This window comes from Berghia stephanieae, chromosome 7 (assembly GCF_034508935.2).
Source record: "Berghia stephanieae isolate SIO BIC M18660-M18661 chromosome 7, UCSD_Bste_1.3, whole genome shotgun sequence".
NCBI lineage: Eukaryota > Metazoa > Mollusca > Gastropoda > Nudibranchia > Aeolidiidae > Berghia > Berghia stephanieae.
Genome location: NC_088366.1, coordinates 40,708,869 through 40,725,745, shown reverse-complemented (window position 1 = coordinate 40,725,745; position 16,877 = coordinate 40,708,869). Strand labels below are relative to the sequence as shown.

Sequence of the window (16,877 nt, the reverse complement as noted above, 5' to 3'; positions counted from 1 at the left end):
ATTGTTAGAATGAGAAGCGTTTAAATGTTTGTAAAAACGGCGATCTCTGGAAATTGTAGAAAATAAGTTTTGTCAGATCATATATTCGTCAGGTGATTTTCACAGTTGATATTTTATTTAAAATACACTTTGCTCCATGAACAAATCCATTCAAAATATTGGAAAGTCTTGCCATGATTTGTCTTTAATTGAAATTTTACACGGCTTTGAATATGTTGGAGAAAACTCTCCAACACATTTTCTTCATAATAGCATTTTTTAAATAGATAAGCCCAGTATTTACGTTCCAGAATTGGCCAATAGACAAAGTCAAATAAAGAAAACAAATAAAACAAAAAAAAATTGGAGAGTTTTACCGTGGATTTCTATAAAACCAAAGTGCCTGAAGCGGGGCTCGAACCCGGGACCTTCCGGCCACAGTGCAATGCCTTAACCACTCGGCCACTTCGCCCCCTCCCTATATATCCCCCATATATATAATATATATATATATATATATATATATATATATATATATATATATATATATATATATATATATATATATAATATATATACCCCCATATATATGGGGTATATACAATATATATATATATATATATATATATATATATATATATATATATTATATATATATATATACGGTAATTGTTGCTTGTGTTCACAGGACAGAGAACTACTCTATTCCTCGAAATACTGCATTACCATCCCCATTTGATTTCAAAATTTCCTTCATTTCCTCCCATCTCCTTCCCTACATAATACATGATGGAGCCGATGGGTTACGAATAAATAGGCCTACTTACCTCTTTCTCCAAAGCGTTATTCGTATTGACCAGGGAATCAATCTCAATGTCCTTATCACAGACAACTTTCTCCAACTCTCGAATGTCTCGTCGGGCCATCTCCAAATCACCTTTAAGCCGAGACACTTCACATTCCAAGTCTTGTATGGTGTTTTGTTTCAAAGCAATCTCAGACTCGAGATCTTTGATTGTGTTATTCTTACGATTCAGCTAGGGGGAAATTAACAAAACAATAACAATTATTATAACCTTACAGCGGTATTTTTCTTTCAAAAATTACATTTAGAGCTAACTAAATAAATATCATCACGTATAAATCGAATTTTCGTGGATATGTGATAATCAGATTGCTTTCTTTATAATCTGAAACCATACATTACAATTGAGCTTGAACTTTGAGCTTTTTTATGTAGCGCAATATCCACTAAAAGTGATCAAGCCTGTAAGGAGAAATTTTGATATCGTCATTGTTACAATATCTGAAACAGCCCATAGCCAAGTATTCATTTACGTCCGCATCAATGAGAGTAAAGTGTCTTACATGATATCTCTTATATAATTTCTTCCTAAGATTCCAATAATCTTTCGAAAGAGTTTATAGACTAAACAGGCAACATGGGCCATGACATCTCCAAACACAATAGTTAGAATCAAACTGATAAATGAAGTTTTTTTCCTTGCAAGGGGTTGTATATCCCACAATCAACGTCGGAATGATGGGACAATGCTGCTCATTTTCTCTTTTGTTTAACCTCAGTAGAATTGGACTCAAGAGAGGCACTGGGTGGTAAGAACGTACTGCAGTGAATGTTTTATTTTATTAGAGGACAGACTTTGTTGATGGTATTACTCCTCTAAATCGTTGAATCCAGGACAAGAAAGAAAAGTTGGAAGTCCTATCTGAAACAGCAAAATCTGAGGCTTTACAGTCACTTGGAATATAACTATACTTATGACAATCAACAACAAAAAAACGGTCACATTAGTATCATTATTATTCGTGACAATGATAGGATCAAAAAGCATCATGATACCAATTCTGTACTATGGACTACTTCAACTTAAGCTGCTTTCTTACCTCCTCTTGTTGATCCAATATGATATTCTGGCTATTTCTTAGCTGAAAAATAAAACACAAGATGTATTTTTGTGTGCGTATTTACATCAAATGAAAAGAATATCGCTATGATTCACTGTATTCTTCTCTTCTTACTCTTCCTCATCCAATTCTTCTTCTTATTCTCTTCCTCCTAATCATTTTTCTCTTCAGCCTCTTCCCCCTCCCCCTCCTCCTCCTCCTCCTCCTCCTCCTCCTCCTCCTTCTTCTTCTTCTTCTCTTCTTCTTCTTCTTCTTCTTCTTTCTTCTTCTTCTTCTTCTTCTTCTTCTTCTTCTTCTTCTTTCTTCTTCTTCTTCTTCTTCTTCCTATTTTTTTTCTTCTTCTTCTTCTACTCCTACTACTACTACTACTACTACTACTACTACTACTACTACTACTACTACTACTACTACTACTACTACTACTACTACTAATGCTACTACTACAAAAACTACTACTACTATTACTACGACAACTACTACTACAACTACTACTACTACTACTACTACTACTACTACTACTACTACTACTACTACTACTACTACTACTACTACTACTACTACTATTACTACCACTACTACTACTACTACTACTACTACTACTACTACTACTACTACTACTACTACTACTACTACTACACTACTACTTACTACTACTACTACTACTACTACTACTACTACTATACTACTACTACTATTACTACTACTACTATACTACTACTACTACTACTACTACTACTACTACTACTACTACTACTACTACTACTACTACTAACTACTACTACTACTACTACTACTACTACTACATACTACTACTACTACTACTACTACTACTACTACTACTACTACTACTACTACTACTACTACTACTACTACTACTACTACTACTACTACTACTACTACTACGAGTACTACTAACTACTACTACTACTACTACTACTACTACTACTACTACTACTACTGTCACAGTGAAGGTTGTTCACAATTATCTTATTAAATTTTATTTTATTAAGAACTGAATTCATCTCACTCCAGTTATATTTCGGTAGGCTTAGATAAACTTTACCTTCTAATATTAGATCGTCTTTCCTTTTATAGCCTTCCCTCGCATTAATTTCTCATTAGTGAATACTTTTCGTTCTACATTCTGTCACGTAGCCACTTATTATAAAAGCTGATAGGTCTAACATTCTACACTCACTTCTCTCTACAATCTATGCCGGACGGCCAGCCGCTCCATTCCTCATATATATTTGAAGATTTTTATCTTTTGGGACTTTGTGGATATTCTATCTCCACCATCAAGACGCCGGAGCTTTTACCTTTGACGGTGTAATACTCAAGATTTTAAGGATCAAACCTGAGCCCGCTGTCGAAGAAATACCTGAATAACCCCTTCCCAAATACCTGGAAGTGGAACTTTACGAGCCTGAGCCCGTTTTCGGAGGAATATAGAACCCACGCCTGTCAACTGCCTGGAAACGTAACCTTACGAACCTGACATTATATCATCATAAGTTACGTAATATATTCACGTTTCTATTTGTAACTACCACAATCACTATTTATCTCTTTTAATTAAATTTCATCTTTCTTTTTATTTCATCTTAAACAAATCGTTAATTGTTTTTCATTTATAGTAACTAGTAAATTCTGGGGCCTCATTCTACATATCTTTATGCATAGTCGAGTAGCTCTTTACTCACTTGAGACCATCACATTTTGGAGGGGACACATATAAAGAATTGAATTTATTTAGTTACATATATCTATTTCGTCTAACTTTAAAGTTTAAATTGTAAAACTCTTAATTGCCCCACTTGATCATATTTTAATGGAACTCCCTATTTACAGGATTAATTTAATTTTTTTTCTTTTTCATTTCTTCATTCAAATGGAATAGCAATTTATCCATTCATTCTTTCATTTAAATTGAATAGCATTTTACTCATTCATTCCTTCATTTAATCATTTATAAATTATTCATTCATTCATTGTTCATTCATTCATTCATTCATTCATTCATCCATTCATTCGTTTATTTACTCATTTATCCAATCATTCATACATTTATTCCTCCATCATTCGTTCATTCATACATTTATACATTCATTCATTCATCTATTCACTCAGTTTTTCATTCATTCATTCATTCCTTGTCCACTTTGTTATTATATCACTCATTTCATTTTGTTGTTTGCCTCATTCATGAATTGTTTTCAATATGTTTACATTCCATAACGATTCATTCACTTATCATCCAATCACTCAGTGTTGTGAACACATTTTGTAATTATTGTAACGCTTACCGATATTTTATTGTTTTGTATTTCAGACATCACTGTTAAACACTCTTCAATGCCTAATTACAATTGTTGAACAACCATTGAACAAGAGAGAGGTCCCAGCCACGAACTGAGTTGGTAGATATATCCTTCATTATTGTCTTTTACATGAGTTGGGCATCACATAGTAACTATAGACATCGTGATTTGTTTTGCATAGAGATTTGTTTTAAATACATTTTTGACATATTACTGTTACCGAAAACCACTTATATATTATGTTCTGTAAAGTGAGTCTTAAAAAAAGGAGTCTACTCGCCGTCGTGTTATATTTAGTGACAGATAACTTGGGATTATTTTGCCATCCTATTATTGTTATCAGACTCTAGTATATTAGCGTCATTGCGAATAATTGTACACAAACTAACGACGAGTCACACACATTGGTGATAAATTTTTCGTAGTAACATAGTTTAGAGTACACGCGATTGACACAAGTCATAACAACTCTGCATTGTATTGACACAATGCTTTATAAGATGTAACGATAAAAGGCATCAAATTCAACATACATAATAAGTTGAAATAAGAGAGAGAGAGATTTCTAAAAATAGAACAGTTCATTCCAGTAAGTGTAAATAAATAAAACAGTCAGTAACAGTATCCTGTCAATATAATATATATAAAATATCGTAACTAATTTATTGCAACATGGAAGCATATAAAAGATACTTAAGTCTCGCAAAGGACTTAGAAATACCCCAGGAAAGAATATTTTCATGGTGCGAAGAGAAAGTAAAAGAAGAAAAAGAACACGAAGAAAGAATTCGTAGAGAAGAAAATGAAGAAAGAATACGTAGAGAAGAAAAAGAACATGAAGACCGAATTCGTAGAGAAGAAAAAGAACACGAAGAAAGAATACGTAGAGAAGAACGAGAAGAAAGAGTCCAAGAAAGGGAACTAAAAAGACAGATAGCTTTAGCAGAAGAAGAAACCAAAAGGACCCAAATGATGCTGGAAATTGAAAAAACAAAAACCGGTCATGAAAGAAAACATAATAATGGTGATGAATTTTTCGTGAAACTTCCCCGCATGCCAACCTACGATGAACGCTCAGACTGTCTAGAATCCTTCTTACACCGATTCGAAGTTCAGGCTAAAGGTTATCGTTGGCCGGAAAGCAAATGGGCCACAGCCTTGATTAACTGCTTATCTGGAGAACCGCTGAATGTTTTCTATACCTTAACAACTGAAGATACAGATGACTATGGTAAAATTAAAGACGCTCTACTAAAATGATTTAGATTAACGGAAGATGGTTACCAGGAAAGGTTTCACACTGCAAAACCGGAAAGTGGAGAAGACTTTAATACATTGGTGAACCGAATTACTCAATTTCTAAATCGATGGCTTGAGTTGGCAAACGTAAAACAAGACGACTTTGCAAGCCTTTACTATCTAACTCTGAAGAATCGAATCTATCAAGCTTGCAACCCAGATTTAGTTGCATTCTTTAAAGAGAGAAAGCCAGAAAACTTGGACAAATTAAAAATCTACGCAGAAAACTTTAACAGCGCACATCCCTTGACAACCCTTTGCAGAACATTAAAGGAACCATACTACGCTGCCGCTGCTCAGAGTCCATGTACACCTAAAGTTCAGTACTCAAATAGAACGAGCCGATCAATCACTCGGAACACTCAAGTGAAACAAGATGATCATAGTAACAAACCATGGAACAAACAGTTCAATAGAGACCATAGCCGACCCTATCAAAACAAAACAAGAAATAGCACTGACAATAATATCGAGTATAAGAAAACCAACAAACCTATAATTAAATGTCAATATTGTGGATTGAAAGGCCACACAGCAGACAAATGTTACAAAATCGTGGGATATCCAAAAGAAACTGCAAATGCATCACTCCAAACAGGTGTAAATAATCAGACACGAGTAATGTCAGGAGAAAATATAAATGTGTATTGCAAAGCTAATGGAACTGATTGCAAAATATTGAGAGACACAGGATGCAGTACAGTAGGAATAAAAGCATCTTTGATTAATGACGAAGACAAAACTGGAAAAACGGTACAATGCATCACGTTCAGTGGCACAGTCGAAACCTTTGAAACAGCTAATGTGTACATAGAAACCCCATACTATACAGGAATAGTGGAATGCTGTATACTTCCCAATCCCGTCGCTGATGTTATTGTTGGCAATATAAAAGGTCTTAAAGACAACCCAACGCAACAGATGTAAAAGAATGGTCATTAACTCAAGAAACAGCTTGTCTAGCAGAAACAAGAAATATGACTAAGACAACAGAGAAGCCAATGACTATTTCTCTTGAACCACAACAATTTGACAGGAACACGTTCATTGAAGAACAGAAAAAGGACCCGACTTCAACATCATATTTCAATATCGCAAATAAAGGGACGAAATCAAAAGTTGAATACATTATTGAAAAAGATATTCTGTTCAGGTTACATAGGAAAAGAAACAAAATAGCTCAACAACTGGTCACGCCGAGTATTTACAGAAACAAAATCCTTGGAATAGCGCACGATTCAATAACTTCTGGACATCTTGGGAGCTCTTCCACATTGAAGAAAATATCCGAGAATTTCACATGGCCTGGAATTACTAAAGACGTCCGAGAATATGTGAAATCGTGTTACACATGCCAAAGAAGAGTCGCAAAAGGCAAAATACCGAGATTGCCATTTGAGACAACCCCAGTTATTGAAAAAGTTTTTCAAAAAGTTACAATTGACACTATAGGCCCTTTAACAAAATCAGATAGAAATCATACGCACATACTAACACAAGTCGATTACGCAACCAGGTGGCCAGAAACGATAGCACTGAAATCAACTACATCGGATCACATAGCTGAAGCATTGATGACAATTATTACTAGAATAGGAATACCAAATGAGATGCTGTCGGACAATGGACCCCAATTTACATCACATATGATGCATGAAACCATGAGACTCATGGGAATCCAACACTCATTCACAACTTCCTACCACCCCCAAGCAAATGGTCTTTGTGAAAGATTTAATGGCACTCTGAAGAATATGTTAAGAAAAGTGTCAGCAGAAAAACCAGATGATTGGGACAGATACTTACCAGCAATCCTATTTGCATATAGAGAAATACCCCAAGAATCGACAGGCTACTCCCCATTTGAGTTGATGTATGGACGATCACCTCGCGGCCCGATCAACGTAGTAGCCGATATTTGTAAAGGGAATGAGGACAGGAATGAAATTAGGTTTGCTTGCGAATATGTAAGAAACCTGAAAGACAGAATAGAGGACACGTGTAAGCTAGCACAGGAATCGGTCAGTAAGAAAGCAGAGAAATAGAAAGAATACTCTGATCGCAAAAGCAAATCAAGAAAATTTGAGATTGGTGACAAAGTGTTAATACTCTTACCCGATGACTCGAGTAAACTTTTAGCCACATAGAAAGGACCATTCAATGTATTAGCAGTACAATCTGGTCTTAATTACAAGCTTCAAATCAACAACACAACAAAGAAATTCCATGCAAATATGCTAAAAAAGTATTTCGATAGAGACAGAGTATCACAACCAATATTTACCCATGTTGAAGCTGCAAATGTAGGATTAATCATCGAAACTCACAGTGATGATGTTGAACTACAACACACCCCACAACACGGTAACTAAAAAAATAGTACAATTAATGACGTCACAATCAATCCTCAACTAAACGAATGTCAGAAACGAGAAATCAGGTCATTATTAGAAAAGTACCAGTCAGTCTTTACAGACGCACCCGGACATACAACATTAGTGGAACACGACATAAAGTTAACCACATCTACACCTATCAACGTGAAAAACTATCCTATTCCATTTCACGCACGAGAACAAGTTGAAAAGGAAGTTAAGGATATGCTAGATACAGGAATAGTTAAATATTCTTCAAGCCCATACTCATCACCAATAGTAGTAGTGAAAAAAAAAGACGGATCGATAAGGCTATGTATCGACTTTCGCAAATTAAATGAAGCAACAGTGTTTGATGCAGAACCAATACCAAATCAAGAGAATTTATTTGATGTCTTATCTCAAGCAAAATACATGACTAAATGTGATCTTTCTAAAGGATACTGGCAGATTCCACTGAAAGAATCATGTAAGAAATACACAGCATTTCAATCGCCATTAGGATTGTTAGAATTTAACTATATGCCATTTGGATTATCGACAGCCGCATCGACATTCCAAAGAATGATGCGTATGTTATTAAAAGACATCCCGTCTACACTCTCATACTTCGACGACGCATGTATTTTCTCAAACTCGTGTACTGATCACATGACAACTTTAGAATTAGTGCTTGAAGCATTAAAGCGTAATTCTTTAACAACAAAACCGTCAAAAACAAGCATTGCATTTTACGAAATTGATTTTCTCGGTCATACCGTTGGTCATGGGACACAGACACCCGAGACAGAAAAACAAACAAAAATCGCACAATTGCAACCACCTAAGACAAAAAAAGAAGTACGCAAAGTACTTGGGCTCCTAAATTTTTACAGGAAATACATTTACAACTTCGCGCACATTGCGATACCACTAACAAATCTGACAAAGAACGGGTCACCGAACAGAATTGTTTGGACAGAAGCGTGTCGGAATAGCTTTAATCAATTAAAGGCATTACTCTGTTCAAAACCATTTCTTAAATTACCCGATATGTCAAAAGAATTTGTTGAAAGAACTGACACGTCTGATAAGGGCATCGCAGGCGTACTATTACAGGAGCATGAGGGAACTCTAATGCCTTGCTTATATGCAAGCAGAAAATTATTGGACAGAGAATCACGGTACTCTGTAATAGAGCGTGAAGGACTGGCCATCGTCTTTGCTTTAAAGACATTCAGCAGATATCTACTGCTAAAAGAGTTTGTGGTCGAAACGGACCATAAACCACTCACGTACATAAGAAATAACAAAATGAATAACAGCAGAGTACTAAGATGGAGTTTGTTTTTGCAAAATTACACTTTAAGTATCTCTCACATACCAGGCTGTGAAAATATTCACGCCGACCTACTTTCTCGATTAGTGTAAACACGCGAGAAGGGTATAACTTAACCCAACTACCTCTTATGCATATTGTTAGTTACCTCGCAAATTATGCCAAATCAGAACGCACAATTTTGATAATTTTATTTGTAAACAGGATGTCCCAACTTAATGTAACATTGAGTATTATTTGGATATATATACCATGCCCATTCATGATTTGGGAAATCTTCTCTTTATCTATTATTGTTTTGAATTTTTACTCATTAATGATTAATAATAGAAATGTCAATATTTCATTTACATTTTCATTCATTTCATTCAGTAAATTACCTTCATATCATCGACTTAAATCATGCTTCATTGCCATCACTATTGTTTATCACAATGATTTGTAATCACATTGCCATCATGTTGTTCATCACAATGAGTTGTAATCACAATCTTTCATTGTTATTGTCACCCATTCATATACCTCCGTTAATATAAACATTTCCATGTCTAGTTAATAAATAACTTAATTGTAGCACAAATCATAACAATGGATTAACGCTAGAGTATCATGATAGTAAATTTACTTACGTTTGTAAAATCTATCTTTCCCATAATGGTTAAAGAGTATATTTTTACGTGGGTGGGGGGGGGGGGTGTCACAGTAAAGGTTGTTCACAATTATCTTATTAAATTTTATTTTATTAAGAACTGAAATCATCTCACTCCAGTTATATTTCGGTAGGCTTAGATAAACTTTACCTTCTAATATTAGATCGTCTTTCCTTTTATAACCTTCCCTCGCATTAATTTCTAATTAGTGAATACTTTTCGTTCTACATTCTGTCACGTAGCCACTTATTATAAAAGCTGATAGGTCTAACATTCTACACTCATTTCTCTCTACAATCTATGCCGGACGGCATAGCTCCATTCCTCATATATATTTGAAGACGCCAGAGCTTTTACCTTTGACGGTGTAATACTCAACATTTTAAGGATCAAACCTGAGCCCGCTGTCGAAGAAATACCTGAATAACCCCTTCCCAACTACCTGGAAGTGGAACTTTACGAGCCTGAGCCCGTTATCGGAGGAATATATAACCCACGCCTGTCAACTGCCTGGAAACGTAACCTTACGAACCTGACATTATATCATCATAAGTTACGTAATATATTCACGTTTCTATTTGTAACTACCACAATCACTATTTCTCTCTTTTAGTTAAATTTCATCTTTCTTTTTATTTCATCTTAAACAAATCGTTAATTGTTTTTAATTTATTGTAACTAGTAAATTCTGGGGCCTCATTCTACATATCTTTATGCATAGTCGAGTAGCTCTTTACTCACTTGAGATCATGACAACTACTACTACTCGTACTACTACTACTACTACTACTACTACTACTACTACTACTACTACTACTACTACTACTACTACTAATGCTACTACTACAAAAACTACTACAACGTGTGCAGCCCAATCGTTTCGCTCTATTCGGTGTTGACTCTGATACGTAGATTCAGGTGCGTTATTGAAGCATATACATTGAGTAAATTAGAATTTCTACTGTAATTGTAAAACAAAAAATAACAACAAAAAACAAACAAAAAAAAAACAAACTAACTAAAAGTGTTAGTTGGGGCTCAGCCAGTAATATTGCATCACGCCCTCCAAAACCTTATATTGTATCATTCCAGCATGCCGCTTTAGTTTGTATTGACCTCGCAGCTGTGATGGTGATTGGTTGAAAATTTTGTATCCGGATAGATTTTTTGCTCTGAAATTAATCGATACCTAGTTCAAGTTCACCAAACAGTTCAACAGAGATTTAATCATCCCCGACACCAAGACATGCACGGCATTGTTATATATTTGTATCTTGGTAATGTAGATAAAAAAATTAAGGGTTTTACGGCGCTTGCAACACACTTAGGTCATATCAGAGCCAGTAAAAATGAAGAAAATCGGAAAGTAAAAAAGTTCTAGAAATACATTGAAAGCACCCAAGAAAAGGCCAGACAAAGGAGAATTGGTTCAAATAGGAAACAGACATAGATTCCAAGAGCATACTATCAAAGTACTTAGATTGAAATCACTTAAAAGTCTCATCTACACGCAAGCACAGGTACTCAGAGGGATACACTCAAATGTTTACAAACCATATAACAGTGCATAACAGAGAAATGCTTTACGAGACAAAAAAAAATAACTCCAAAAACTAACTTTACATTTGACTTTTTCCCTCCCAGCTAGGGTATCTTGCCAGGGCCAAGACAAAACCAAGTTATCTCATTCCAAGACAAAGAAAGAGATATAGAGAACCATTAAATTCAAAAAGAGTTGTGAGCCAAAGTTGTAGCAATACAATAAACAGACTCTTTTGTTTCTAATAATGGCCGCGTCCTTTCCTGCATGGTGAAATTTACACAATCTAATAAGTATGTACTATGTATTTACGTTTCAATCCCAGATGTAACTAATAAAGTATCTGAAACGAAAAGTTCCTTTAAATGAATACCATCACAATTAATATACTTAAGACAAGTCAACTTGAATAAACATGCATCTACGTGTCCAGATGAAAAACCATCTCATTTATCATTATTTTTAGACTTTCTCAAAAGCCATCTTCAAACTTACACATTGCTCTTCACACTCTCAAATAAGAAGAAAACTGCTAAAATGATACTTCTATTTAAAAAGGGAGATAAATCAAAATATGAAAACAGCAACTCAGTAACTTTTAGTAAAACCTGTCATACTCTGAAAAATGTTAAAAAAATATTTTTGCCAAAAATTCACCGTTCACTTATCGATCGATTAAAACGACCTTTATTGATATTTGTCTGACAAATTTTCTGGCCAAAATGTTTAGAATTTATTTGTTCAGAGTAGGACAGTCGAGTTGATAATACACGGCAACACTATCAATCACCTGAAATGAGGCAACGTACTATAGTTTGTTCCAAGTCCTGTGCGACAGGAATATTTCAAATTCCTCCAAAGTTACGAAATGTAGTGCCGTGATTTTGTGAATGCGGGCTTATATTTTAATTGATATTACGAATTTTGAATACCGGTAGAGATAGACCAAACCGTTTTCTCACAATGTCGAATTCCTTTAATCGTTTCATCGTTTGCAATAAGATATCACTAAAACTTTTAAATGTTTATAGAAATGGTCTTTTGTTTCTCTTTCTCGTTGGAAAAATATTCACAAAGTTTCATTCAGTGGCGTAACTTAGCAAATAATTTTGGGTTTTTTAAAATAGTGTGGCAATGGATATGATATAGTACTTTGGATATTCAACACCAACAATTATACTGAATTTGACTGTGTTACATGAAGATGAGGAAGAAGAAATAATTCAATACTTAAAAAACTTTAAAGTTAGCCAAATCGATAATCTGACAATATATTTCTTTTTTTTTTAAGGGGGGGGGGGGGGGGTTTAGCCAGGACATGATGTTTTGTCTGTTGATACTAGTAGGGGAGTGGAGGAAGGGGGGGGGGGAGATAAGGTGAATTTAAGATATCAGCTGGAACTCCAACCTCTTGTGACAAGTTGTCAATTTCCTCCCTGGCTTGGTTAAATTGGTCCGTCTTGATTTGCAATTCTTCAGATAATCTTGCCAATTCGTCATCCTTATTCGCCAGTTCTGCTTCGTCCTGTTCGATAATCATCATCGACTTCGTCAAGGCTCTAAGTGTGTCGTCTACCTGTGCCACGATAAAAGAGGGGGGGGGGGGGGGGTAAGAGAGGGAGGAAGAGAGAAAGATAAGAAGGGAGACAATGAGACATATATAGTTGACTGTTAAAGTAATTCCCTAGTTTCAAAGTTGATTAATAGGTGTTTATGTATAATGCTGACATCTGTTGTATATTTCTTTTTTAGTGTTGAGTGTGTCCTCAAGAGGATGTTTGATGATAGTGTATTTCTATTCAAGCATTAAAAAAAATTTAAGTGAAGATGCGCCAACAAATCGATGGGATATTCATAAAAGCTGTATTCAATATCAGTACAACTGCAAAAAGTCTTTTGTAACAGCAAATTTTCTCTTTGTCTGTGTTAAAATTAAAATGATAGCTTGATTTATTATTTTTATAAAGTGATATCTGGCCGATTGATGACGTGGTGCGTGGACAAAATAGAAGACTGATTGATTACGTGGTACACAAAGTATTGTCTGGATCATGATCGTAAAAGGAACCTTCTAATAAGCAATAACTGAAAGGACTTATGATGTCATCAATCTGTTTGACTATGGTTTATTTTAACAACACAGTCTAATTTAACATATATCTTAAATTCTTATCTTTAGATGGATGGAACGAAGCCATCTTATTTTAAAGAGATTGAAATCAAGGAATTCTGTCGTCTTGATCATTTACAAAAATTAAAATATTTTCACACCCTTTAACATAATACGCATATAAGGGTCTAAATGTAATTTAAGTGTAACATATATAATTTCAATTTATTGATAAATATCTTAAGGATATATAAGAATTGGATGAATTTGATATCATTATGCTTTAAAATGTGTTTCGTTGCGTATTTACTAAAACACGATTTATTTTATTGACGTACATAAAATACAAATTTACTTTTAAAAATGCTTGTTATCAGAGGTACTTAATATATATGGGAATTGATGGTGCTGTACGTCAGAAATATAGTTTCACATAATTATACGTTTGAAAACAAATGAGTAACGATAATGATGATGTCAACTGTCAACTCAAGGAGCAAGATATGAGGTAATTCAGTATAACTATTTATATATTATGGTTTTAATATAAAATACATTTGTGATTTGTTTTTTTTTTTTTGTTTTTAAATAATGATAAATAAAGTTTTTTGCACAGCCACGCCCAGGATATTACTTCTTGGTGAACTCTTTTTCAAGTGGCAAATGATAGTTAATGGCTGTTGCTGGCACTCGGCACGGTTGCTGACTGTACTTCTATTCAACAGCTTTGTCCATTCTTGCAAAGGTAAGTCACAATATTCAGTAGAAAAATGCTCACACCTGTCATTTTTTTCTACCAATGATCACGCAATCAGTGCTAAATGATAAGATTGTCATTTAACATGTTCATTGGCCTCCTGTGGAGAAAAGAGCACTACTTTCAATTTACGCCCCCCCCCCCCCCCACCATTTTTGGAACTCTCTCCCGTGATATGTGAGATGCTTAGTTAGTTGACAACTTTCAAATTTCGCTTAAAGTTTTATCTTTTTACGTCATACGTTGCTATATTATTATCATGTTTTGTTGTTGTTAAATTGAATTCTTATCACTTCTCCATCCAAATTTGTTTTACTATAATATGTTTTGTTTCATATCACTGTAACTGTAAAGCGATCAGAGCATGTGTCAACGGAGTGAAGCATTATATAAATGCATTTTATCATTATTAAATATCAATATGCCGATTGAGGCACGTTGGTAATTTTAACATTGATTTTAAGGAAACGAAACAGAATCAAAAACTTTCCGTGACTTGTTAATTGGTTGTAGTTTTGTTCAGCACGTGACTGGACCAACGAATGACCATGGCCACACACATCGTCGACCGTGTCATTACAGACGAAGGTTTCCAATTTTTATCTTCTGTCAATATAAATAAATTAGTGTCTGAATCACCATCTTTTATTCTTCTACATCAACGTAAAAACAAACGCCCTGTAAAGAAACAGACAACCCCATGTGATTATAAGAATATTGACATGGAACTACTGAAGAAAGACCTAACTTTTTCAATAAAGAAACATCACACCATTGACGCCGACATACTCAACGCCGCAATACTCGATACCGTTAACCAGCTGATAGAGAAAATTATCTAATAGACAAAAAAAATCATACCATATAAATAAATTGACTGAACAACGATATTATGATAAGAAACTTTCGACTGCGAAATCACCAAAGGACTTTTTTTTCAGATTTCAAATCAACTGCTAGGTAAAGAAAATCAAAAACATTTTCCAACTAAAATTCCAAAGATTACCTTCCTACCTGTTTTGGCCAATATTTCAAAGAAAAAAATTGAATTGATTAGGAATGAATTAGAAACTTATCCTTTAGATACAAATTTTGAACTGTTGTTTTCGGGTGACGGTCTTTTATAATTTGTTGAAGTTAACGAGAATGAAATCAATCAAAGACTGTATTCTCTCGGCTGCTTCGAAAAGATGTGAGTTAGATCCGATTAAAACCGACATTTTGAAATTCTGTATAAACGAATTAATACCATCAATCACTTGAACTGTGTGTCATGCCTAATCTCTACAAAATTGCGTTTATTAAACCCTTATTGAAAAAAAAACGAATCTTGACAAAGAAAATCTAAAAAAAAAACTATCGTCCTGTCTGAAACCTTCCCTTCTGATCAAAATTATTGCAAAGCCTGCCCTAAAACAACTTCTAGCTCACCTTAAAATAAATTTCAGGGAAGATTTTTTTCAGTCTGCCTACAGACAAAACCATTCGAACGAAACTGCTCTTGTCCGGGTTGTAAATGATCTTCTTCAAACCATCGATAAGGGTTCCTGCACACTTCTTAACCTTCTTGATTTATGAGCAGCTTTTGACATTATCGATCACTACTTACTATTAAAAAGCTCAGTATGTAATAACTTCCGGCATTTGGTTTAAATCTTATTTATTAAATATACAACAAACTGGAGTTGTAAATAATGTGAAGTCTGATCAAATTCCGGTAGAATATGATGTCCCAGCGGGATCAGTTCTTGGATGTGTGCTCTTTGTTCTCTAATACATCCACTTTCAAAGGTTATCAGGGGCTTTGGCATGTCCTACCACCAATATGCTGATGACACCCATTAGTTAGGATCTGAATGTACCATGATTGATGATACTATTATTATTATTATTATTATTATTATTATTATTATTATTATTATTATTATTATTATTATTATTATATTATTATATCATCATCTATTATTTATTATTATTATTATTATTATTATTATTATTATTATTATTATTATTATTATTATTATTATTATTATTATTATTATTATTATTATATATTATTATTATTATTATTATTATTATTATTATTATTATTATTATTATTATTATTTATTATTATTGTTAAGAAGAAGAAGAAGAAGAAGAAGAAGAGGAAGAAGAAGAAGAAGAAGAAGAAGAAGAAGAAGAAGAAGAAGAAGAAGAAGAAGTTTGAATTATTTGCTCTCCAATAAGAATTCTTTTCTGACAAGTTACCTCCTCATTGGGATGAGAATGACTTTCGGCGTATCTCTCTAAATTCTCCTCGGTTTCTCGAAGACTTATTTCGAGATCATCGATCTATAAATATAAAAAGTGAACATCACTACAATATACTGCAATCCTAAGTATTCACCATACTCAACGCACTTCACAATGATTCATTTTATTCCCTCAGCATGCGATAGGAAACTAAATTTCCATGACACACAGATAATATTCTTACAATTTCCGTCACTGCTTTAACAAAGTACTTTTTCACACTTGAATCGATTGAGGTAATGCGTGTTATCTGTCATTCGCCGGCCCCAGTGTTCATGGACAACGCTAAATATTGTTTGATATTTTT

The 16,877-nt window shown here is 34.1% G+C and overlaps 1 protein-coding gene across 1 annotated transcript in view; it reads right to left on the bottom strand.

The window, feature by feature from the left end:
• The window catches only part of LOC144977231 (uncharacterized), a 49,153-nt gene that overhangs the window by 13,826 nt on the left and 18,450 nt on the right, over positions 1-16,877 (bottom strand). Inside the window, exons 8-11 of the mRNA XM_078922233.1 lie at positions 16,526-16,611; positions 12,817-12,984; positions 1,885-1,926; positions 807-1,016 (exon numbers count right to left, since the gene is read on the bottom strand). Of these exons, the coding sequence (XP_078778359.1) occupies positions 807-1,016; positions 1,885-1,926; positions 12,817-12,984; positions 16,526-16,611 (506 nt within the window). The remainder of the gene's footprint in view (positions 1-806; positions 1,017-1,884; positions 1,927-12,816; positions 12,985-16,525; positions 16,612-16,877) is intronic.